This window comes from Pyxicephalus adspersus, chromosome 4 (genome assembly GCF_032062135.1).
Source record: "Pyxicephalus adspersus chromosome 4, UCB_Pads_2.0, whole genome shotgun sequence".
Lineage (NCBI taxonomy): Eukaryota > Metazoa > Chordata > Amphibia > Anura > Pyxicephalidae > Pyxicephalus > Pyxicephalus adspersus.
Window position 1 is genome coordinate 146,659,659 of NC_092861.1, and position 26,901 is coordinate 146,686,559.

Here is a 26,901-nt window from a genome sequence, read left to right on the forward strand (position 1 = left end):
AGATCATCACAGGTCACCTGATCTTGCGCCTGTGCAAGTTCATGTGACGTGAAGAGGAATCCAGAAGAAAGAAGATGATGGCATTCGATGGAATGGCGAGCGCTGGAGGGAAGAGGGAAGCTGAGACACCGCGGGGCTTGGTGTGTGGATGGATCAGAGGGTTTTTCACTAGATTTTGGTGAAAGTTCCTTAGATTGTAAGCTCTTCGGGGCAGGGTCCTCTCCTCCTCCTGTGTCACTGTTGCTATCTTTCTGTGATTTACAACCCCTATTTAATGTGCAGCACTACATAATATGTTAGCACTATATAAATCCTGTTTAGTAATAATAATAAAGTTTAGTTTTCTGAATATTATTAACAGATTGAGAAAAAATAATTATTTGATAAATTTTTATTCAATTTTAATGAGGCACCCGAAGCTAATGGCCCTAACTCTGAAGTTTATATTGCCATAAAGCCGAGCGTCTAATTATTATTATGACTTTATCAGATTGGGTGCAGCTCCTTATTTTTGTTCCAGGTTTTGTCATTTATTTATGTGTAGCAGCGAGAACGGAGATTCGCCGCTGGAAACTATACACAAGCTGATTGTATAAAATCCTGCAAGGATAGGAAAGGGAAACGTGCTGATTATTTCTACAAGGAAACCCGCGAGGGGTGTATTTACTATTGGTAAGTAGGGCATGCAGGGGGGATTTACAAAGCTGGGTTATATTTATCACCTGGGAAGCGCATTTTAAAATCCTTTTGTTCTATTTATAAATCTGTTGTCACCGAAGCTTTGTTCTAATATTTCATACAGACTTTTATCTGTGCATGTTATTTCCAAAATCATTTTTTAAAGTTTTGAAATGTGCAGCTCTTCTTTAAATAGTCCCTGTGATCCTGTTATGGAGGTCCTGTATCAAGCACTTCCTGTTACAGGGTGACAACGCTTTTTTCCTGTGTTCTAATTTTACAAGAGTTGTCACTGATAGTGCTACAAGTGGCTGTTCCAGCATGCATGCCATTCTCATTGAAAATTGTGAGCAGGAAAAATGGGACATACCATACAATATATACATTGTTTCTCAACCTCCTCTAGAGGTAGCTAGGGGTTCCTGGAGCCATGATCAGTTTTTGCCTCTGAGGTCAGATTTATTGACCCCAATGATCTGTAAGGGTGACATTCTTCCCACTGTCCAGTAAGAGGAATTGTTCCTACTGACCACTCACAATACTGTGAGCTGTGAATTTTGGTATTATAGAAGGGGTTCCCTGAAGACCTGACATTTATTTAAAGGGGGTTCCCCCATGTAAAAAAGACTGTTTAGGGTATATAGGCAAATGACACGCCCCTGCCACCCCCCCAGTTGGGTAGTTTATGGAAAAAGCATTTCCAGGCATTTCATACCCCCCCCCCCACACACACACACACCCCTTTGGCCCCCATCCCCAAATTTCTAGGTTCAATTCTTAATTTGTCTTCAGTACCTGCTTTTCACCACTAGATGCCCTCAGTCTGCAGACATACTGTCAGTGCAGGGAGACTTGGAACTGCCCCCAAGGAACCCCTGAACAAAAAGGTTGTCATGTGACCAGACTGGAAACTTAAAACCAAAATAAAAAATACAGCAGGTGACTTCCACTGTAAAAAGAATCACTGGGGAGAGGGAAGGATGGGATTTAATTGAATTATGGTTTAGTTTTTAGTTGTTTATAACCCTTTCTTTGCCCCATTTACATATGCAATAGGTTGCAATAAAGCTGTCTTAGGGGGGATGGTGCTACAAAATAGGTGATTCTTGGGGTTCTAAAAGGAGCAAACCTATGATAGTACCTGAGGTCTGACCTAAAGCTATGCAGCCAATCACAAGGCTTAGAATTCCAACGTATTAAGAGGACCTGTCCCCTTCCCCTAAGTGCCAATGCTTCTGAAAATGTTCAGCACATCAAGGCCTGTCACATATTCTGCTGGATGTTACTTCTTTCCATGATTTCATTTTCAGGATAATGTCACTTTATATATAAATAATTATTTATATAAAAAAGTAACATTATCCTAAAAATTAAATAAAAAACATTTATAAAAAAATGTATAATATATATATAATAATATATTATTTAAAAATATAATAATAAATAGGTATATAAATATAATTATAATAAATATAAATAAATATATAAATAAAGAAGGCGTGGCTGCGCAATTATGACACGCCCACGCCCTTTCTCTTTACCCATACAGAGCCTTTTATTGGAAAAAGGCGTGACCCCGTCGCCTCTAGCCGGCTAATCTCACGTGTCTCCCTTTGGCAGCTGATTGGCTAAACTCTGCCAAGTCTCGCCACTTACAAGAAGCGAGATACTTAATGGGCGGTATTTAGGTCAAACAGGATGGGCGTGGTAATGCTAATCACCAACCCCTCACTATTACAGCGCTGCAGGGGACGTGTCGCGTAGATTAGAATAGTACGTGTTGTGGGCGTGGCCAGTCTCTGCGGGTGTGGTTTAGAGGCGGTGTCTGCTCTTCTGACAAAGTGGGCGTGGCACCGGCCTGCGGTTTCCGGTTGGGTAAAGCGGGAGCGCACATTGTGAGAGAATCACTCCGGTGCTGACACTGCAGCAACATGGGCAACAAGGTAGCCCGAGAGGACTTTGAGTGGGTTTACACCGACCAGCCTCATGCCGACCGCAGGAAGGAGATACTGGGTGAGTCGTGGGCGGTGATGGTCTGCGTGTCTCCCATTTTAACACTATAGAATGCAATGCAATGTATGTGTGGGGGATGTAGAGCTGTGCCATACATACAGGACCTATAGCTGCCATCTCTATTTATATCTGTCATATCTATCCCTACAGGGCATGCTGGGACTTGTGGTTCTCCATTAGCCTGTCACATGCCTAGGCCCCTGTTTTCTGGCCTCCAGGGCATGCTGTCACTTGTAGTTCTTCAGCTACACACCCTCCATTCATTCTCATGACCCTATCAGCCTTCACACCATCATATCCTGCCTTGCTCATTCCTTATTAATATACAGGATGTATATAGCGCCAACATCTTACGCAGCGCTGTACATTAAATAGGGGTTGCAAATGAAAGACAGTGACGCAGGAGGAGGAGAGGCCCCTGCCCCGAAGAGCTTACAATCTAGGAGATATATACAGAGTAACAAAGTAACATTCACCCACCATCTAATGATTCACACAGGGGGATTATATTGCAGATTCCCTAATGCTTCCCCATGCCTTTGTATACATTAGCAATAGATGAGATGCACCTACATGATGAGTGGTGATCCTAGGAGCTGACAATCTAAGGTTGGTGTTTGTTCACCAGAATTCCTCTAGGGGGTGCTAGGGAGCAAATTGCACCTCTCAGGTCAGTATAAGTGACACCAATGATCTTTTTGGCTATCTCTAATGGTGACATTCTTCCCAATGGCCAGCAATGTAAGAGGAATTCATCCCACTGACCACCACACTAATATACTGTGAGCTCTGGATATAGGAATTATAGCCGGGGATCCCTAATAGTATGAAAGTTATTTCTAGGGATCCTCCATGGTAAAAAGTTGCAGAAACTCCGCTCTAGTGCTGACCTGTGTGAATAGATACATCGTATCCCATGGATAGATTGGGCGCGCTGTCGCCCGCAGGTAGCTTGGGCGCGCTGTCGCCCGCAGGTAGCTTGGGCGCGCTGTCGCCCGCAGGTAGCTTGGGCGCGCTGTCACTTTAAGCTTCAGAATTCTCTTTTTAAATGAAGTCCCGGGTGCCCTGCCCATGGTAAATTCTGTATCTCCAGGGTATTTTTGTGGGGGAGGAGCAGGGGCTGTGCAAATAATTCAGCCTTAGATCTCCGTAGTGCAGATCTCTCAGCGAGACGTTCTGGAAATGGAGTTTTTTGCATTTATTATAAAGTTTTGCTATCCAAGGTTGAAGGGGGGGGGGGTAGGGGGTTTGCCTTCTTGCATTTGGATGTAACAGTTGGGGCAAGTTGATCATAAATCACATTACAGCTGTGTCTTTGTTTTTTATCCGGAGAGTGACACGTTTCTCCCAAATTCTGACTCACGCTTTGTGTTTCCTAATATTGGGCAGATATCTGCTGAGGAAAGTTCTGTATGTGTATGGATGTGGTACCAGCGCACTCATTCTGCTTTGTATGTAAGCTCTTCGGGGCAGGCTCCTCTCCTCCTCCTGTGTCACTGTCTGTCATTTGCACCCCCTATTTAATGTACAGCGCTGCATAATATGTTGGTGCTATATAAATACTGTTTAGTAATATTACCACCGCTATGTTTTTTTGTTGCCATATGTTATATCTTCATAAATTTCCTTTGGCTTAGGTCATGTGACTGTGTTTTTTATCAGTATTATTATTATTAAACGAGATTTTTATAGCGCCAACATATTATGCAGCGCTGTACATTAAATAGGGGTAGCAATGTACAGACAATGACACAGGAGGAGAGGAGGACCCTGCCCCGAGGAGCTTACAATCAGTATATAGAAATGTGTTGGAGAAAGAGAAAAAAAGTTTCCTGGCCCTAAATATAAAAGTATGTGTAGGCAGCACGGTGGCTCAGTGGTTCGAGTAACAGACTGGCCCATCTCGTCTGATAACGCAGAGATTTATATAGAGCCAACTTATTACGCAGCGCTGTACATTAAATAGGAGTTGCAAATGACCAACAGATACAGACAGTGACACAGGAGTAGGAGAGGACCTTGCCCGAAGAGCTTACAATCTAAGAGGTAGGGGAAGTATCACACAAGTGGGGTGGATATGGAATGGTGGGTGAGTAGTGAGGGTTTAAGAGACAGAAGAAGACGGGTAGATGAGGTTAAAGCGTTGGGTTTTGAGCGCTCTTTTAAAAGAGCAGAAAGTAGGAGCAAGTTGAATAGGATGAGGAAGACCATTCCAGAGAGTCGGGGAAGCTCTAGAAAAGTCTTGGAGCCGTGCGTGTGAGGAGGTTATGAGTGAGGAAGTCATTGGAGGGGCGAAGAGTCTGTCTAGGGGAATATCTTCCTTTCTGGGCATATACAGGTGAGGGGGAAAACCTACAGAGACTCCCACAAATCCAAGAAAGAGAAAATCTAAAGCATTCATCTTGGGTTGCATGTCTAAAATTCCTCTGCTTCAGGACCTCCAGCAGAACCTTTACAGCTGACAACAATGTCGGATGTTTGGTCCTTTTCCTAACTAAATGATTCCACCCCACTCACCAATACTGACTATAGTATTTCTATAGCGCAGACATATTGCGTAGTGCTGTACAAAGACCATAGAACTGGGATACGACTGATCGCTTCAAGCTTACTTTTTGTTGGTTGCTTTCCTAACTCAATGCTTCCACCCCACCGACCTCCATTGACTCACTGCTATGTCCTATAGTGATAAAGAACCACATCATGTAGCGGGGCACTCAGGCCTTGGAATTGCTGAAGACTGTGGCTCTTCTTTTTCATTTTGGTAAAGCAGAAAGAGATTGGATAGTTTCACCCAGAGATTTCCCTCTCTTACAGTTACTCTGACAATGGTTTTACCATACAGGAAGTGAGGGGAAATCTTATGCAACACAGACACATTTTGAAACTAGGGGGAGGCAGGAATGTCCTGCAGGTTTTGTATTTCAGATCTTTCCTTACTTCCTCTGTAGTGAACTTGTCACCATTAAAGTAAGAGGAAATCCTCTTCATTCAAGCCATAGATATCAGTGGAAATCTATAAGGGACTTTTAACTCTTTCCTATTCTACCTAAAACTTTAAAGGTAAATGATTTGGCCCAATATCGCACTTTAAAAGTATTGCATGTAAAAGTATAGTTATAAGAACATAGTATTCATATAGCGCTAACATATTACGCAGCGCTGTACTAAGTCCATAGTCATATCACTAGCTGTCCCTCAAAAGAGCTCACAATCTAATGTCCCTACCATAGTCTTTAATACAGTCTAAGGTCAATTTTGGGGTGAAGCCAAGTGCATGCTTTTGGCATGTGGGAGGAAACCCACACAAACACAGGGAGAACCTGCAAACTCCATGCAGTTGTGCTGGCTGAGATTTAAATCTGCGACTCAGCGCTGCAAAGGCCAGGGTGCTAACCACTGAGCCACCGTGCTGCTCCATAGTTATCGTTTGTATGTATTTGCTTTAGAAATTGTTACAACGTGGACGTACAGAATTGTGTGTGTGTTCAGTATGATAAACTTCTTGTATATAGAAGGTTGAGGATGTTACTCTTTTGCGTTGCCTGATTCATAACTGTTAAATAATATTGGACATAAGCTTTGCAGCGCTGGAGTCTTTGGCTATGTACACACGTGCAATAATTGTTGTTTGCATTGATCTTTCACAATCCTTTCCAACAACAACAGACTGCAAGATGCATGAACGAGCGTTGTACATACAGCGCCATTCTGCTCTATTTAGAGAGGAAGGGGACAACAATGGAGCGGCACCCCGCTGTTCTCTCTTCCCTTCACTTATATTATTGTCATTTGTCGTCTGTGGATCCACCATGTATGGATGACAGACGACGAGCACTGTATAGCAGAAGATTCTCGTCCGATATCAGCCCGGAGTCAATTATCGGACGAGAACTATTGCACATGTGTACGGAGCCTTTTGTTTGGATGTCAGTCGAAAAATATGGAGTTTGCATGTATTTCCTTCAGAAGCTACAGCTTCTTCCCGTGTCCTATAAACATACTGGTAAACGACATTAGATTATTATTACTATTATTAAACAGTATATAGCGCCAACATATTATGCAGTGCTGTACATTAAATAGGGGTTGCAATTGACAGACGGTGACACAGGAGGAGGAGAGGACCCTGCCCCGAAGAGCTTACAATCTAGGAGGTGGGGGAAGTATCACACAATAGGAGGGGGATATGGAATGGTGGGTAAGTAGTGAGGGTTCTCTGTGCATAAGTTAGTAATGTGACTTTGGACTCTGTAAAACGCTGCCTAATATGTTAGCATTTCATAAAAACATGATAAAATAAATGATTAGCTTTGCTCCAAATGATCTCTTAGTAAATATGAAACCTCGAGCAATTAATCTGTAACAGAAAGTGAAATGTAGTGCGTCACTGCGTTCATTTATTAGTGAAATCTTTCTCTTTCGGTTATCACGTGACACGCACCCTTCTAGAACTCGCTGTCACAGTCATTGCCATATGGTTACTCCCTTTTGCTTTGGTAACCGTCTAATGTTTGGTTGTAAATTTGGATTTAGCTCAGGAACGCTTTCCCAGAGGAACAACATCTGCAGTCTGTGAACAAAGGCTTCCTGGCATGAAGTCAACTTTTTATATTTGCTGTGGATGTTTTTTGTGCCATCAGACTGCTGACTTATATAAATGTTCTACCCATGGCTGCTGTATTGCAGAATCCTTGTGATCTCTTAGATTGTAAGCTCTTCGGGGCAGGATCTGTCCTCCTCCTGTCTGTATTCCTCTGTCTTTTGTAACCCCTATTTATTGTACAGCTCTGCGTAATATGTTGGCGCTATATAAATCCTTAATAATAATAATAATAATAATAATAATTGTGGTTTTAGAGGTAGACAATGGGGCTCATTCAGCCAAATGTGTTGTTGCATTATTTCACATTGTTTTATATCTTTTTTTATAAATCCATTTTTTTTAGTTATTCCATGGCTTTGTAAATCATTTTGTGTTATTTTTTAAGCTGGGTAAGAAGAAGCTGTAGGCGGGTGGTGGCCTTCCTTTTGTGACCCAACTTTTTAGTAACCACCCAAAAATAGCTAGGTGGGTACTGAAAAGTGCCGGGTGGTGCACCCAGCTGAAAGGGGCTGGGGGGAAAATGACTGTGTATCAATACTCATAAATGATTTATTATTACACAGTATTTTTTTTAGAGCCGATATATTACGCAGCGCTGTACAAGTCCATAGTCATGTCACTAGCTGTGCCTCAAAGGAGCTCACAATCTAATGTCCCTACCATAGTCATATGTCATTACAATTTTAAGGTCATTTTTTGGGGGCCAATTAAACTCACTGCTTGTGTTTGGAATGTGAGAGGAAACCGGAGTACCCGAAGGAAACCCACACAAACACGGGGAGAATCTGCAAACTCCATGCAGATAGAATCCTGTCCGTGATTCAAACCTGAGACCTAGCGCTGCAAAGGTGTTTGCTGGAGTTTGCAGGAATCTATATTTACCATGTAAACAACCGGCTGTATAGATGCCCCATTGTTACGCCACTGTCAGGTTCACATTTAGCCAAATACCTTTAAGGAAAGGGGTTGGGGTCAGCCTGAAGTCATTATGGGGGGTCTTTGAGATACTTTTTATTTGGACCCTAAATTGTTTCTGTCATGTGACTTTGGGAGATATTTGCTGCGTTCTTGCATTGTGTGCAATACTTGTCATTAATACTGCTCAAACCCATAGGCAGTTTGTGACCTGATATGCAACTGAAGCAGAAATACAAAGAGATTGTGGAGTCGCTTTTTTTGGAACTGTCTTTTCTTTAGTTACCTGCACTGTAATGTCATTGTTCACACGGAAACGAAAACAATAATTGGCTCTGCAAACTCCCAACTTTGACTGTTGGTGACCAGAGCCGCCATGCGGTCTGCAATCTTCAGGAAACAGTCAGTATATTCATCTGCCCCGAAGAGCTTACAATCTAGTAGGTGGGGGAATTTACACACAATAGGATGGGAGATATGTAGTGATGGGAAGGATTGTTGCAAAGTCTGTGGCTATGAGGATGGTAACAGCCGAACAACTTGTCCACTCCTAGTCCCACCTACTGATTTTTGGAGTGTCTGCACTGCCATTGTTGCTGAAACCCTCCCGCTGTGACCGGCAGTGCCTGGGATGGGGACCTGGTGGGACAGAAAGGAGTTTGGCTTAAGATACAAAAAAATAAACTGTTGGTCTTTCCAGAAATCCAGTGTGGAAAGAACTCTCTTTAGGTCTCTCAGGATTCTATCAGCAGGCTCATGCATTAAGTGGGAGGTAACTGTGTGCAAATGGTGAATCTTTGGTGATGCATAAACTGGGGTAACATAATGTGCACCCAGGAGTAAAGTAGGAAATAGGAGTGGCCCATAGTTGCATAGTACATTTAGAAGGTATTTTATCCAATGTTGTACGCACTCAGGAGCTGGTTGTCATTGTGTTATCAGCCATGAGGTCGTTCTTCAGTCAGGACAGCAACCTAAACTCAAGGCTTCGCCACAGAGAAAACTGAAGGGATTTTATATTTTAACCTTTTGCATAAAAAAAATCTTGCAACATTGTGTCCAACCTCTATGTATATCATTGCTTGACTCTATACCATAATCCTGGTACCTTACCTGTAATCAGCACTTTCACCTTGGTGTATCTCATGCTACTCACATGTAATGAGGCAAAATGGTGTTTGGCTCCTTCAGGCTAATGAATCTCTTGTGACTTTGTCTCCCCAGACTACAGATGTGAATTTCCTATTGGTGAGAGCTCCCTGACCGTCTCCTATTTCTGTAATGTCGTTCTAGCTGTCACATTATCCATTTAAAGCGTGTAATTGTGCGGCTCGACTGCAAAGCATCTATTGTGTATCTAGAAACTTTCCGGACAAGTTGACCTCCTTTTGCCTCTGAGGAAAAATCTTATAAACCCTTATATTCATAATACTAAGGCTACGTAGACACGTCAGATGATTGCCGTATGATATTCGCCTCAGCGCTGATATTGGACGAGAATCTGTGTATCGTGCTCGTCCTGGCAGATCGTATAAAGGAAGTGAATGGGAGAGAGCACAGTGGGGTGCCGCTCCATAGTTCTCCCCCTCCCCTCTCCATAGAGCAGAATGGTGCTGTATGTACTGCACTAGTTCATGCATCGTTCAGTCTTTTGTCGTTATAAAGGATCTTTCACGATCCTTTCCAACATCAAATACTGAACGTGTGTATGCAGCCTAAAACACACAGAAGTTTCTAAAGTTTGCTACACCTTTCTAGCTTTGCATTTATCTCCCTTTATCCTTTTTCACCTTGGTAAGAATGAGGTATGCAGTGCTGCCCGCAGCTTCCTGAGATATCTATGTCATATATCCCAGAAGGTTTCAGTTATTGCTGGGTGCGGTGGATGTCGCCAGGTGCACGCGAGACTTATATGGCAGCTAAATGATTGCTCGGCCATAGTGCTGGGTGTTCATAGGATATGGGAGGGTTGTGGCATTCGCCTCCTCCGTCATATACTGCACTTGGCACACCAAGTGATAACTCAAGATAATCTAGCGCTAATGCAGAAGAGACCAGGTAGTGGGAAAAGATTAGGTGGGAGTTCCTCTTTAAACCCTTTTATTGAAATGTGAGAATTAAGGCAGCTAGATTCTGTCAGAAATGTCTACAACTATGGCCATGTCATTTTTTACAGCTTCATAAATGGTTGCTGCATTGTCTTTAAATTGGGCATTTAGTGCTGCTTGTAAGGTATAGGTCAGTTGTCTGTAGACTTGATCTTAGGGCAAGGTGTATGTTAGCCTTTGCATTTCATCTTAGACCATTGTTCATATAGTTCCCATTTCACATTTGACTTTATGCCATCTTGGCATTTCACTTATGACACAATTTACCTGCTTATGTGATGCTCATTCTTTGTATCGGGAAGAGACACCTCAATGGGGTTGCAATGGCCTATATTCAGTTTATTGTCAATGTGTGTACCCCCATTCAATTTTTTTCCCCCAAAAAGTCACATAGATATCCTAAATTTAGCTGTTTTTTTTGGCTAGTCATGTGACATCATAGGCCTTCCTCTTTTACTTTGGTTGGTCTCTGCTAATGTGTGAGCCTGTGCAAACCTCTGATAAGTGTCCACAGTGACCCTGGTGACCTTCTTCCAACCCAGAAGACCCCAGTCTCTGCACTTTGTAGCAGTCTGAGGGGGACTTGAGGTTAAAGCAAAAATCTTGGAGTTGTGAATTAGGTTGGCATTACCTACAGGTGCAGTATCTTCCGGAAAACAGTAGACAGGTCACTGCTAAAGAGATTTTGATTGCGATATCTGTGAAATGTATTTTCTGTGTTATTAACCAGTATTTCTTATAGCACCGACATGTTACGCAGCGCTCTACAAAGTCTGTGAGTCATGTGACTAGTGTGTGTAGTCTAGTGTGTCATGTGACTAGCTGTCCCTCAAAGGTGCTCACAATCTAATTTCCCTCGCATTATCATATGTCATTAATACATTCTAAGGTCAATTTGGGGGAAGCCAATTAACCTAACTGCATGCTTTTGGAATGTGGGATGAAACCGAAAAACTGCAAACTCCATGCAGATAATTGCCTTTCCCTAGTACTGCAAAGGCCGGAGTGCTAACCCCTGGGCCACCCTGCGGCCTGTAAAAAAAATTAATTCTAGCAGAGGCAATCTGCTAATCTTTTTGTTCTAGAATGTTCAATTGAACTATGTACTGTTGCTAAATGTGGAATGATGATTCTGGATTTTTTTTTAGAATTCCACTAGGGGTTCGGAAAGAAATCTTGGACCTGAACTCATAAAGATCTTCTATGTTATCGGGAACATTTATAAATTGCAAATGTGACAAGCATTACCTAGGAAGAATTACATTTTAAATTCCCTTCGGAAAAGATAGCAGTGCATTTCCTACTCGTTTTCCTACTGTGTATTTTCTTTACCTGTTATATTTAATGGCATCAAATAGTTTGACCTTGATAACTATCATTTCTTGTTTGGGCTTAGATTCGAATGAAAAGCAATTCGAGACAAAGCAAACAAATATTTTGCATTTGTTTGCATCTGCAAAGATAATACAACAAATAATAGTAACAATGGTAATACTTAACTGTGAGCTCATTAATGAGTCTCCACAGTCCTTGTCAGGAAGATCATTATTTTACTTTTAAGAAAAAATTCATATTAATGGAATTTAAAAAAATAAAGAATTTAGTGGTCTGTGAGGTCCGAAAGGTTGGGGACCACTGCCCTAATGCACTGCCGTCTCTAACTGCAAGTATCCGGTGATATGGTGATGCTGTACTACTTTTTATTCTCCTTGCTGCTGGCTTTGACATACGGAACCCTCTACCATGATGTCTGTCCTATAGACACACCGTTCTCCTTAACGGGTGGAAGAGAGGATCTGCAGGGAGACCCCCAAACCTTTTGTGCTTTCTGGGCACAGCTGCAGCTGGTACTCTCCAAAGCAAATTGGACCGGGACAATGTCCTTTTTTTCCTGCAGACAAGCTGGAGGTTCTGATGTCAGAGTATTTAAGACCTCTGTCATCATGCATTCTTTAAAAAATGTTTTTTGTAAGTTTGCAGAGCACCACCAACAGAATCAGAAGATCAGTATCTTGTATTCCTATGCAGTGCAGAGAGGAGGATTCACTTTTATAGAATATAAAAAAAAATCTTGCTCCTGGGACTCTGGTTTGGAGGAGCATTTCTAATCGCTCATCATTTCCACTTTGTATTTGTTTCCTGCCACAGCCCATTAGTCACTGCTGCAGAGAGTCTATAGACCATTTGATGTTGCTGAGATGATTTTGTAAACAAGATCAGCTGAATATCATTTAGATCAATTTAAGATAATTCCAAGCAATATGTTAGAATGAGGGAGAGTTCTAATACTAATATATTATCTGTATATATGTTATATGTCTGTAATATATTATCTGTCCATGCTGCACAGGCTTCTTGTGCCATAAAAGCAATGGGTGCCCGGATTTTAGGGATGAAATAAAAAGAAAAAGACGATGGCTGATGCTGCCTGTCATTTTTTGTATGTTTTCTTTGTGAACACATTTTAATAGTGAGGAAGGGCTTGAATATTTGGCAGTGTGGATATTACCCCCTTGCTGCCCTGGAAAGGCTTAGACTCATTTAAACTTTTCTGGTGTTCTCTGCCCGTGATATCAGGCCGTCATATGTAGGCACAGCGTGCTGCAGTCTTTTTATAGGAGCATATATTGCAGGGGGCAACAGGTATTTAAGACATGGCTAATGCATCCAAATAAATTGCTTTTTTTCTTTCACTTGGTTCACACACACTTTAAGGGTTAAAAAAAAATCCTTGGCATCTTCTGAAGTATGTGTCCAACTTCTTGGGTACCCATAACGGCATTGATAGCTTAACTGGCCATTTTACAGGTATGATCTCATTGAAGATTGGGGGGTTACAGGGTAGGTATTATTTGCAGACACTTCACTGAAATGTCTTGCTCAAAGGTTAGGTACAAGCAGCTAAAGGCTGGGTACACACATGCAATAATTGTCGTTGGAAAGGATCTTTCACAATCCTTTCCAAAGACAAAAGACTGCACGATGCAGAAACGAGCGCTGTACATACAGCACCATTCTGCTCTATGGAGAGGGGAGATGACGGAGCCCGCACTCACTGCGCTCTCTCCTCTTCACTTTCATTACGATGGTTCGGTGTTCATGAATCAGCCAGGACAGTCGTTGGAATGATGGATGACGAGCGCTGTACCCACACCAGATTCTCGCCCGATATTAGCCCAGAGGCGATTATCGGGACGAGAATCATCTGACGTGTACGTAGCCTTAGTCTTTGTAAAAGTTTATGTTTAGAAATTAAAAATTGAAAGAGGTTCATAACAGATTGTTCTCAGATGTCTGAACACTCATAGAGCTGCTTAGAGAACAGGAGATGATTAGTAAAATGCAAACAATGGCTTATAGCTGGCAGCATACATTACTCCGGTGCCCAGCCTACAGCCTTAGGATCCCATGTGGCCCTTTGATTCCTCTTGTGTGGCTCTTGAACCCAAGAAGTATTAATTAGGAGCATTGTTTGTGAAGTGGTAATACCTTTCTACTAGCACCTTCACAATCTCCAACCCAACCTGTAGTAGGTCCAGTCTTTGACATTGTTTTCCCTAGTATTGGCCCTATATATCTCGAAGGTTGACGACTTTTGTGGATTGTATCTAGGCTGTGATCAGCAAGCATCACTGGAATATTATATGAACTTTACTCCGAAGCAGTACATCTTGTTCAGTGCTGTGTGTAGGTGTCAGTTGTTAGGGATGATTTCTGCTGACCTTATCTGAAAAGTGACACACAGGATGTGTGTTGTTGTCTTCACTGCTTGCACAACTGAACGCTCTGCACCACCAGTTGGGTGGGGAAATGTGACTCCTCGGCATTATTATTAAACAGGATTAATATAGCACCAACATATTACACAGCTCTGTACAATAAATAGAGGTTGGAAATGACAGACAGATACAGACAGTGTCACGGGAGGAGGAGAGGACCCTACCCCGAAGAGCTTACAATCTAGGAGGTGGGGGAAGTCTCACACAATAGGAGGGGGATATTTTGTTTCTCAAGAAGTTAAAACGTGCTTGGAAAAAAAAAAAAACAAGAAAAAAAAAAACACATCCATTTGGACATTTTTTCAGTCTTTTTTTAAGATTGTAGCCATATTCATGAGACCTTCATACCACTTCATCTCCATGTTCTATCATGTATACAACTGAAATAGAAAGAAGGGCATTGCATTATTCATTATTCTTCTTCTATTTATCTTGCTCCTACTTTTTCTGCTCATTTAAAAGAGCACTAAAAACCCATTTTATTTTTTTCAAACCCTCACTACTTACCCACCATTCCATATTACACAGCGCTGTACAAATTCCATATTCATGTCACTAGCTGTCTCTCAAAGGAGCTCACAATCTAATGTCCTCACCATAGTCATATGTCATTATCACAGGCTAGGGTCAAATATGGGCTGAAGCCAAATAACCTGACTGCATGTTTTTGGAATGTGGGAGGAAACCAGATTACATGGGGAGAACCTGCAAACTCCATGCAGATAGTGTCCTGGCTGAGATTTGAACCTGGGACTCAGCGCTGCAAAGGCCGGAGTGCTAACCACTGAGCTACCATACTGGCCACAGTTGCATATCTAGTTTTATAGAGGATAGGTCTAGTTTTAGAGACGATAGGTCTGTATTTGTACAAAGCTTAGTCTGAATTTTTAAGTTTTGATTTGTTTGGCCTCACTAAGCACTTTTTTGCTTTTGTTATTTGTGTTAAACCTGCAAAGACACCACAATTTGTCTAATCACTTCTCTTTTTTTTTTCTTCTTCTTCTAGCAAAGCACCCTGAAATAAAGCAGCTTATGAAACCAGATGGCAACCTGATATGGATTGTGTTACTGATGGTTCTCACACAGTTTATAGCTTTTTACTTAGTGAAGGACTTGGAATGGAAGTGGCTTATGTTCTGGACTTATGTAGTGGGGAGCTGCATTAGCCACTCCATGACCCTGGCCATCCACGAGATCTCTCACAACTGCGCCTTCGGAAACAACAAATCCATGTGGAATCGATGCTTTGGAATTTTTGCCAATTTGCCTCTTGGCCTCCCCTACTCCATATCATTTAAGAGGTACCATATGGATCACCATCGTTACCTAGGAGGAGATGGCATTGACGTGGACATTCCCACTGACTTTGAAGGCTGGTTTTTCTGTACCCCATTGCGAAAGCTCGTGTGGATCATTCTACAGCCGCTCTTCTATACCATTCGGCCCCTCTGTATCAACCCCAAACCCGTCTCCAGGCTGGAAGTGATCAACTTGGTGGTTCAGTTTTCCTTTGATGCTGTAGTGTATCATTTCTTAGGGATTAAATCTGTAGTGTACATGCTAGTGGGCTCCATACTTGGTCTTGGACTTCATCCAATTTCAGGGCACTTTATAGCTGAACATTATATGTTTCTAAAGGGCCATGAGACCTACTCCTATTATGGGCCCCTCAATTACCTAACTTTTAATGTTGGCTACCACAATGAGCACCATGACTTCCCCAGCGTTCCTGGAAGGAACCTTCCCTTGGTAAGTTCTTGTATTTATTTTGCTACTTGTAGGAGTCTATGGGATTGGTTTTGGAATCTACCAATAGGAAGTAAAGCTTTGCTTTGGAATTTAGGTCTTTGCAGTTAAAACTGACTTTTGTTCAAGTGTGTTGACCCCTGACTTGCATCTGCATCTTTTTCCCATCTCTGGGCTGCTAGATCTTTGGTTGTTTTTGTTCACATAGGTTCAGCCTGGCTAATTTTCCCAATCAGTAGAGATCAAATAACCAGCACTGAAAGGAACCTGGGGCAGAATTTTCTTTAGACCTTCTGTTTTGCATCATTTATCCATCCATAGTAAAGGTGCCAATGCCTAATTCTTCCCCACTCTTTCTAGAATTGGTGCCTTACGTCATCCTGGTCTATTATTCAAGTTGGCCTTAGTCCACACATACACACAGGAATCTATTTATCTCTATGTGTCAGGATTTAGAGATGGGCATGCATGGCTCAACATTTATTAGCAGCAGTGGCAAGCAGAAGAGCAACCTATGTTCCCCTTTGATGCTTGTTATAAAGATTATTGTGTCAATCTACCCAAAGCAAAAGTTTGTGTTTTGTAGATTTAAAGACACCTAATGATATCGCCACACTGCAAAGAATTAAAGCACCAGACCTCTACAACCACAATGCAACAGCTGCTTACAGTGCTTGAAAAGTGTTCCCATTCAAGTCATTGGAAGCAGCTGGTGGTCAAAGGGTGGCCAGACACTACATATCATGCCCAGGAATCATGCCACTAATCGCCACAATGCAAATGCATGCACAGAATGTTTCCCAACCTCTCCATTTTGGTTGCATTGGAGTGGTTAGCAGCATGGTTGAGTGATGCACATTCAAAGTTGGCCTAAAAGGTAATATCCTTCATGTTAATGATATTTAATCTCACTTCCTATTATGTATGCAGAACAAAAGGTGAAAGAAAATCTCCCTAATGAGACACAGGTGGCAAACAATGTCCTGTCAGCAGTTAAACCTTCCTCTACTCTAAGGATATAAATAGGTTTTTAGATATACAATAAAAGGGAAAGTTCTAAACTCGCAGGTCAAATTCCCAGCTCCTGCACAGGCAGGAATTGTGGTCGGCAGTGCAATGATTCAGTCACCTGATGTAAGAAAAGCTTTAGTGTTAGTTGGCCTGGCAATTTTTAACTTGCAGTGCAAATATGCATTTTACAAGAGCCTTGAAGGCATGCCATGTTTTTGTGCTTTCCATGGGATTTCTTATCTATGTTCATAATTACCTTTATGTTAGATTTTTGGGGATCATTTGCGTTATTATTATTCAGTCAGTAGTTGCAGGGTTTCTGTTTGTCATCTGTCAGGGTTATCCATTTCTTTTATAACCTTAACTAACGCTGTTGATGTCTAACAAAGCAAAGGTCAAAATCGCTGTCTTGGCAGATATGAAAATCTGGATTCACGGGTGATCATGTGAGGATGAATACAGGAGACGCTACATAGCCTATAGTTTATAAAGCGGCAGTTTGCAGGAATGCCATTGGCATCCATTACCTAGGGAGTATCAATATGGGAAGAAGCATGCAAGGAGGGAGTTCAGCCCTTTCTATGTAGACTTCACTCTCTGTATGCTTGTTCAAACTCATTAGCTGGCCAAATACATTAGATTGTACAAATGATGTGCAATAACAACATTGGTTTATAATGACCTAAATTGATTTAACAGGTGCAGCTGCTGAATTGGAAAAAGGATGAGCTGAGCTGCTAAATGGGAAGGGAAAGCTGAAAAGGGATGTAGGGTGAGATTAGCCTGGAAGTGTCTGCTAGGAGAAGGTAGCAGGGGCAGTTTGCTTGTAGAATTAGGTAATGATATGAAGGAGCAAGAGGAGCAGAGCTGCAGAGATATCAACGTGACATTGAGCTGAAAAATGATCCTTGAAGAGGCGCTGAGCTGCTGAGTTGGTGTGGGGGAAGGGGGAAAAAGCTGATTTGGAAGCCAGGAGCCAGGTAGGCAGTGCCACTGCTACTATGGAGTGCTGAGCATCATGAGCATTACTGCAAAGAGAGCCAACCTGTTGATTCGGTCTTGGCAAAGGATGCTGAGTTATGGTAAGGGCCGAAATGAACAACTTTAATGCTTCTGCTGTGAACTCTTTAGATGAACTTGTGCACAGTGCCTATACCTTCATCAGATCAGTGAAAGTTTTAATAAAAATATCTTCATACTTAACCATCCACTTCAATTTACTAGTTAGTGAAGCCAACATAGAAATGGCCGCAGCAGAACTTGCAAGGACCATTTCCATATTTCTCACCTTGGCCTTTCTCTTCCTTACTCTGCTTCAGAGCTGAGGCGTTGCTACAGTTTTGGAAATTAACAACTTATACTAATAGCTTCTCTTTAGCAGGTACACAAATTACCATCCCTTATTGCCTGAAAACGATCCTGGAATCCTAGCTGTGCAGTGTTTGCTTCCAGGAACATTAACAGCCACATTTTTCAAAAGCAGATCTGAACAAGTTGCTTGCAGTCTATTTTCCTTTAAACAATGGTGGTTGCCTGGCTGTCATTTGATCTAGTGATTTTATCACTGGGATGATGGGGTTACTTTTACAGGTAAGATGCAACCAGCTAGGATTTCAGTATAGAGAGCAGAGCAAAGGATAAGCTGCTTATGCCTACTTAAACTAAGACAGGTGCAATATAAAAATGTACGCAGCTTATGCACTTTTTAGAGTCTTGGTCAAAAAAAAAAAAATTTATTAATTAGGCCGTGCAGAAATAGCCTTCTTTACTTATCTGTCCTGCTGCCTCTTTAGACTAAATAGCTGAGAGATCTTAAGCTATGTACACACGTCCAATGGTTCCCGCCCGATCACCTCAGGGCCAATATCGGTCGAGAATCTGGCGTGTGTACAGCGCCCATCGTCTGAACGACCATCCTGGCGGATCCGCGGACGGTCCTAATGCAAGGGAAGGGGGAGAGCGTGCAGCAGGGTGCCACTCCGCCCTTCTCCCCCTCCCCTCTCCATTGAGCAGAATGGTGCTGTATGTACAGCACTCAGTTTAGGCATCGTGCAGTCCTTAGTCGTTGGAAAGGATTGTGAAAGATCCTTTCTATTGACTATAATTGCAAGAGTGTGTATGCAACTTTAAGCATCCGGCACTGCTGCATTGCACTTTTTGGTTCCTTTCTCATATCCTCTGCCAGTACTGTGTCCTGTTTTCGGCTGGTGGTGGAAACCACACCGTGCAGCAGAAGAAGTTTAAATGTCAATCGGCAAAGCTGGAGTCTTCAAAGAGTTTAGCAGTGCAGGTACAAGGAGAGGAACATCCTCTCTGCTTTGTTTCTGCAGAGAAGAAGCTTCCCCAGACTGCCAACACATTGCAGTGTTCAACCCAGATTTTTTTTTAAGCCGGATGGGAAGAAATTGTAGGTGGTGGCAGCCCCCTGTATTGTGACCCAACTCCTCAGTAACCACCCAAAAATAGCCGGATGGTTACTAAAAAAAAAGTGCCAGGTGGTGAGCCCAGCTAAAAGGAGCTTGGGAGAACACTGAAGATGGCATTGGTAAATCCAATTATAAATACACCAGCACTGGAAATAAAATGGTCAACCATATTGGAAAATTTTCCACTCGTGTTCTAGTGACGGTTACAAATTTTGATCACCAGGACCATTAGGGTAAATCTCAGCTTAGGGACCAATATTTACATGATGAGGATTTTGCTTCTCTACTCCAACAGAGACGTGCACAGTTTTACCTTTATGCTACACAATTGTGAATCTTTTGCTAGGCCTGTGTAGAGAAGTGTTTATTCTAGCCACCATTGCAGCTCTTTCATGTTCAATCCAAGTCTTTGTTCTGTGCAGCTGGGAGGACGCACAACGTATCCTGTCTGTATTGTTGTCTTTATAGATGCTCAACTTTCAGTACATGGTATTTTTCCATTGTCATCTTTTTTTTCCTTCTCTCTGCAGGTGCGGAAAATTGCTGCAGAATACTACGACCCCCTCCCGCAGTATACCTCCTGGGTGAAAGTTCTCTATGACTTCATTATGGATGACACGCTCAGCCCATATTCCCGTGTCAAGAGGGAACTGAAAGGAGAGATCAAGCAGGAATAATCTGTGGACTCTTCAAGCTCTTGCTCAGTGGGCTCGTATGTGTCTTAGCTGCAGGAATATGGACTTCCCGTGCAGGCCTGACAGTCTGGAGCTTCTAGTTAGGTTTTTACACTCCAAATGCTTCTCTTGTTCAAGATTTGTTTTTACCCCCTTCGCTACCATAGAGACTTTGAGCTTTCGTCTCTTGTCAAGTGGAATAATTGTACCCATAACCTAGAAGATGGTCTACCTGCCATTGCTTTGTGTTCTTTTCAAAATCTCCTGAACTTTAACCTCTTTATTCTTCAGGGGCGAAGGATAGTGATGCTGAGGCCACTCGATCTCCCTGATCCTAAAATGGGTAAAAAAAAAATTGCTCTTTCAAAATTTACATGGACACCAAGCAACTTTGCAAATGTAACTTTTTCTTTTTGATAACTTCAAAGCGTTCATCCAAGAACAAGCTCAGTGTAAACGTTGCTGTGGGCACAGTTCAGGCTTTCGGCATTATGTGGTGTACACTGCAGACTGTTCTGCTTGGTGACCCTGTATTTATTGTTGGAGATTTGTTTCTGTGGCAATTTGCATTCTAAAACTACAAAACTTAATGAAGCTTGTACTCTATTAGAAGTTGGCTTCCATTCACCAGTTATTTCAGGCTACATGTGCTGAGAGTTATCACTTGATTATAGCAGGCAGACCTGAGCCCTTTATTTTGCTAGGAGCCTATTATGTTATTAGTAAAATCCTAAAGCTCACCATCAGCTATGCTTACATTGAGCACAAGTTTAATTCTAATAGGCCTTAAATCACATTGGCCTGACGGAGGTTTTCTTCTTGAATTGACACTCAGAAAATGCACGGCATCACTGCCTCATGCACACAATGCTTTTTTAGCACATATCGCATTTTAAATGAAGCATATCACCCGTTCAAGAACTAGCAGCAAAGGATCGCCAAGGCGTGGGCTGCATGACCCCCATTGTGACAAACCCCAACTAGACGCGATTTTTTACAAACCAGAAATACAAAATTCCTGTAAAGTAAACCCTAATGTGCAGGCAAGAAAATGTCTTCTGGCGTGTATCATCCTGAAAATGCTAGTTGGGCTGTGTCCAGTTTTATCACTGAAGTTACAGACCTGGAACAAGCATGCAGAGAGAATATTATATCCGCATACCTATTCCATGTGAGTGACTGAAGTATTGAAGCCATTGAATGAGCATCCAGGCAGCTAATGGCTTCAGAAATATTTCCCCAATGGCAGCCTTTCAGTATCACAACGGGTTTCCTTACGTAACTGATTATCCATTGTCTTGACATTCTTCAATAATTGTGAACTCTGTTGGCACCTACTAACTAACCATGTTGCATTTCCAATTATTGCTCCCATCCTAAGTGCATTGAATTCACTTGGAGGACTTACGTGTTCTGCAGCAACAAACCTCGGGCTTTAAAGTGCAAACACCTATAATACCTACCGGCTATTGCAGGGTAAAAGATCATAAAAAAGAAATCTGTTTGTGCTGCGCTATCTCTGTCTGCAGTCATAAAGTCGCCACGTGGCGTGAACCGTATCACGTCTCTATTGGAACTCATAATTTTTATCTTATGTCCTTATTGACCGCTCTGCACTCCAATATTTGTGACTTTACAACCTTTTTAAGAGGGAAATGAATGAGCACCGAGTTGTGGAATAACAATGTTTGTTCCTGAGGCTTTGGAGTGGATACCCTAAAGTTAAGCGAAAGTCGGAGGAAATTAGACTCTCCTTGTTTGTCAGGATTACACTGAACTTGTTTGGACTTTGACCCTCGAACTTTGTTGCAGCAGAATGATTTAGCATCTTTTTTTTTAAATCACCAGGTTTTTTTTTTCAAAGGCATTTTGCAGGCTTAAAGGATCACTCCACTAAAAGCTAAGGCAGGGTACACACATGCAATATTTGTTGTTGGAAAAGATCTTTTACAATCCTTTCCAACGACAAGACAGCAGGATGAATAAATGAGCGCTGTACCCCCACTGCACTTTCTCCCTTTCGCTTTCATTGCGATCGTTCGTCATCCGGAGATCCACCAGGACGGTCGTCAGAACACACGCCAGATTCTCGATGATATCAGCCCTGAGGCAATTATCAGGCGAGAATCATCTGATGTGTATACGTACCCTAATTCAAGCCCCTGTGAAATCCTTCAATTAGTGGGTTCCTATTTGGGCTTTCCTTTAATCTCTCATTTGGCTGTTTAGTCTTGTAAGTTTCCCAATAAAACTAGCTGTGTTGGTTTGCAGCCATAATTTAATTGGTCTAATCTGTACATGCTTGTTGGATCAAAGTCTGAAATACCGACTCTGATTGATTGTCCTTGTAAACTTTTGGTGAATTACAAGGCTGCTTTCCCATGAACTGGGCAGCTCCCAAACTGTCTGCTCTACCTACAACTAATAATTTCACATTAGAATAAGATTTGTAATTATGTACCTGAGAGAGGATCCAACCATCCCTGCTATATTGTAGTATATTTATCAATATTTGTGAGGTTCCTCTTCAGTGACATCATCAAGACGGGACGTTTTGCAAAGAACCTGCCAATGGTTCCAACTTATTGTAATCTTTTAATCTTTTTCCGAAAACAAACTTACCAAAAAAAGTTTAGGTAAACTTTTATTTTAAGTTTCCAGATCAGTGTAGAGTGTCACATTTTTTGGTAGTTTTAGAAAAAAAAATTATTCCAGTACTGTGTAATCAGATGGTGGAATACCCCTCGTATGCCTCTTCCAGAATTAAAAATGTATATTCAGAAATAGCTGATTGGCTGATGTGCCTAACAATTTGGCATTTGGTCATGTGACCAGTGTTCTAGTAGAATAATTTTAGTCATCAGAGGATTATAACTTTGGGAACCTCTCCAGGGTCTGACTAAGGCTACATACACACGATTCCCATCCGATTATCGCCTCGGGCTAGTATCGTACGAGAATCCGATAGCTGTACAGCGCTCGTCCGACGTCGTCCTGGCATATTACAAGTGAAGGGGAGAGAGAGCAGTAGGCTGCCGCTTGGTCATTCTCCCCCCTCCCCTCTCCATAGAACAGAACGGAGCTGTAGGTGTTTTCACTGTTTTGTCGTTAGTTTTTTGGATTGTGAAAGATCATTTTCAATGTGTTATAAGAGTTTGCAAAATAATTTTTGGAGAGTGCACAAAAACTCCTTGTCTTGTGGTGGATCTTAAAGGTTACAGTACTTTCTCTAGAACTTTTTAAGCTGGGTGGGAAGAAGCTGTGGGTGGGTGGCAGCCCCTATATTGCGACCCAACTTTTCAGTAACCTCCCAAAAACAGCCGGTTGGTTACTGAAAAGTGCCGGGTGGTGCACCCAGCTAAAGGTGTCTGAGAACACCGGATTGGCCTTTTTTAATCCAACAGAAAGCTATAATTGGGCAGAATTTATGCCATGGCCTATTGCATAGACTAGGTACCTGCAACTTGCTGCCCTGTTAATAAATCTTGGAACGCGTCCTCCATCCCAGGCTCCTATATACTTCTGAAGCCTTGTAATTATATTTTCCCAACACATCAAAGTTGGAGAAGCTTTACAGGAAAAAAGAAACTCTGCAGTTTTCCTTTTGACCTCCGTGGTGACTGACTTATGACTTTGCCTGTAAGTTGCGTTAACACCCTCCCTTCCTTTGTTTCCCAATCCAACAATGGAACTTTTCATTCTCCATGTTATTAGGATGCCGCGGCCATTGCAGAGAGATTAACCCTGCTAATTAAACATGCAGCAGAGGAATATGATATGAAATATGAAAATGATATGATTGCTGGGTATGCATGGTGGGCTAGCAAAGGAACAGAGCTGTGTTTGTGAAAAACAACTCTGTATTGATACAAGGAACTCAAAAATATGTCTGCTATCAGAATTTACTATCACTTCCCCGTTTTGGAGCTTTAAAGGCAAACTTTAGTTTAGTTTAGGCTGTAAATCTTTATTTGCCACAAAGAACGTTTCTATTTTTATTATAGCGGAATAACTTGAACCTTACTTGTATAAAAAATTGTAAATTTCCCGGTTACCATTTAAGAAAAAATTATCTGTGTGTCTGTGAAAACCTATTATTTATGCCTTTAGTTTGCAAAGATTTTCCATTTTTTGCTTCTGTGTGTGTCCAGTATTCCCTCACCATATCTCCCTGCAGGATAAAAATATTTTAGATTCCAATCGGCACCGGGCTCCTTCTCTGCGTTGCTTGCACTGAAGGTGCAGAGAGGCTGTTTTGGTGGGTTAGTAGCATCAGGTTTCTGTTTTACTATGAGGTTAACCACTTCATTTCCTTTATTTCACACCTGTAAAAGGAACCTAATGTATTTACAGGAAATGCACATTTTGCTTAAAGCATGGCACAGCAGCACGTACTCATCTCATCTTTGTATGTGATTCACTCCAGTGCCCAACCCAGAATTTTTTTTTAAGCTGGGTGGGAAGAAAATTTAGGCAGGTGGCAGTGCTTGTATTGTGACCCAACTGTCAGTAACTACCCAAAAATAGCCTGGTGGTTACTGAAAACTGCCAGGTGGTGCGCCCAGCTAAAAGGGGCTGGGGAGAAAACCACTCCACGTGACATTGTTGGGCCAAGCACCAACCCTCTCACATGTTGGGCTTTAGCAATAAATGGGTATGGTTGTTTATATTGAGTGGTTTATTGTATAAAGTTTTATCACAACTGTGAGAATCCAGCCATTGTCAGGAGTTCCACCATTGCCGAGAGCCGCTCTGCCGTCACACGTCCAATCTTTGTGTTTTATGCTGAGATCATTTCACCCGCCGTTCAGTCACACAAAGCCCTCTTGTACCCACGATAGCAGTTATCAGCCATCGTCTGCATTCATGTAATATAACTAACCACGTCCCCACACTTACCATTCGTCTGCTTCTCTCTGGGGGTCTCTGAATGAAGCTTTGCTTTCTCAGGTGCTAACTTTTCAATTCTGACCTGAGAATATAGATTGTTCCCTGTTATTGGTCATAGCTCGTTCTTTTGGGAACAGGAATATCGATGATAACTTTGTTACTTTCAAAAAAATATGTTTGTAATATATTATTGGCTGTAACAATTGTATAAAAACTGATTTATGTAATAAGTTAGCCAGGTAATATAAACCATCCCTGGAAGGATCATATTGGGGGTCATTATTGGTCACAATAGGGGGGTCTTTAATGCCCAGTGTTTTTTGGGTACTATCAGGTGGCTGCAATGGACTGTAGCATCTGCAATGGTATCTATTACACACCAGAACAATTTTATCCAGCACAGCAGATCTTAGCCCCGATGAAGGGGAACTTTTGTGTAACCCCTGAGGCCTTTGGTGGTGGCACAAATTGTGGACTGGTTTTCACAGCTTGGCAATTTCCTTACTTTAGTTGGTACTTTCAGGGCCCCATCATGGCTCTCCTAGAGACAAAAACTTCCCATGTAATGAAAACCCACATACACTTTGGCGTCTATCACCCTAATCACTGCATAGAATTGAATGACCCCAGTTTTTAGGGACATTTAAGCTTCAGCTTAAGCTGCTACGAAAATCAGGCCCAGTGACCTATAGAAGGAAGGATCTCTGAAAAACGACTTTTATGTAAAACTGGTTGTGTCTTAGAATGCGTCCTGTATGACAATGCCAGACCTCCGCAGACACCACATGGGGTTTATATTCAGACTTGTATTGTTGAATTCGAACATGGCCCAATGTTAACAAATATCACAAATATTGCTTTCTAGGTGGGCGGTAAAATTCACGTAAAGTTTGCTTTTAATGCGATAAAGGAACCGTTTTCCTGCATGAGACTCATCAACTGCATTTGTGTTTGGTGTCATGCAATGGTAGATATTCGGCTCTTGTAGGCAAGTTTTGTCACTTTTTACCTCCCGTCTTGTAAGGATTGTTCTCTTTACAGAGAAAGGAAACGCATGCTTGTCGCCATGCTGCAAGACGTAATGGCCTCCGCACTTGCCGTTTGCACTTCCTCTCCATCCTGCCCTTGTTTTAGTCTGCTGATTAGCTTTATTGTTAATGTATTGTGTGAGGGCGACCCAACCTCCTGCCGGGAGACACATGACAGCCCAGATGTGAGCGATAAGTGTTCTCCATTTACCAACCCATCACATAAAACTTCTTTTCGTTTTCAACAACTCTGTCAGTCATAAACCAAACACATCCAGGACGCACTTGTTGAAGCTGCTTTTTGTAACACTGTCAGTATTAAAGTTTATTTGTTGACTTATTAAAAGTTATTAAACCTGAATACTTTTGTCTGAGTGTTTTTTTTTTTTTCCCAACTGTGAAAAGTAATCGGTGGAGAAGTTTTGCTTACATAGAATTCCCTCTGACATTTGTAGCAATTTAGTTGCTGTGATTTAAAGCTTGGACTGAGATTACATCAACGTCTTTTTTTGCTTTTCATGCTGATGCAAGACCAAGCCGGCTTGATGCATAAGTGTCCCAATCTCTCATCTAGTCTGTAACGCCCTGTCAGTGATCGGTACATATGGTCAGGTGTGGCACTTGCTTTTGAGCTGTCATGGAGCACGCTGGGTAGGTGACGGCATAGCAATAAGGTCTGCTGCTGCTCCTTTACTGTCCAATAATAAGCTGAGAAGGGGGTGGGGATGTTTGACCCAATTGTTTTGATTGCCTACAAAAGCAAGTCATCAAGCTGGCAGCTGATGATATGATATGCAAACTTCAAGATCAGCTGTGCAGAAATACAAATTGTTTGGCATCTGTGTATTCAGTTTTGCTCACCTTTGCCGTCTTCTCTGCTGCTAGAATAGGGTTTGCAGGCAGCAGGAAGGCATATGCTTACAATCTCGGAATGTGGATGAACAATTACTTGTGCTGATTTTTAATTAGGAGTAAGCATTGTATAATTTTGTTTTAAAAAAGTCCCTTTTGCAACTTTCTTTTGAGA

General features: G+C 41.9%; 1 protein-coding gene across 1 annotated transcript; it reads left to right on the forward strand.

Moving 5' to 3' along the window:
* Nucleotides 1-2,530: 2,530 nt before the first annotated feature.
* DEGS1 (delta 4-desaturase, sphingolipid 1) lies at nucleotides 2,531-26,235 on the forward strand. The gene is made up of 3 exons (XM_072409908.1): nucleotides 2,531-2,691; nucleotides 15,106-15,848; nucleotides 19,813-26,235. Exons 1-3 carry the CDS (start codon nucleotides 2,610-2,612, stop codon nucleotides 19,957-19,959), a joined length of 972 nt encoding a protein of 323 aa, XP_072266009.1. The 5' UTR covers nucleotides 2,531-2,609; the 3' UTR covers nucleotides 19,960-26,235.
* The last annotated feature ends 666 nt before the right edge of the window (nucleotides 26,236-26,901 follow it).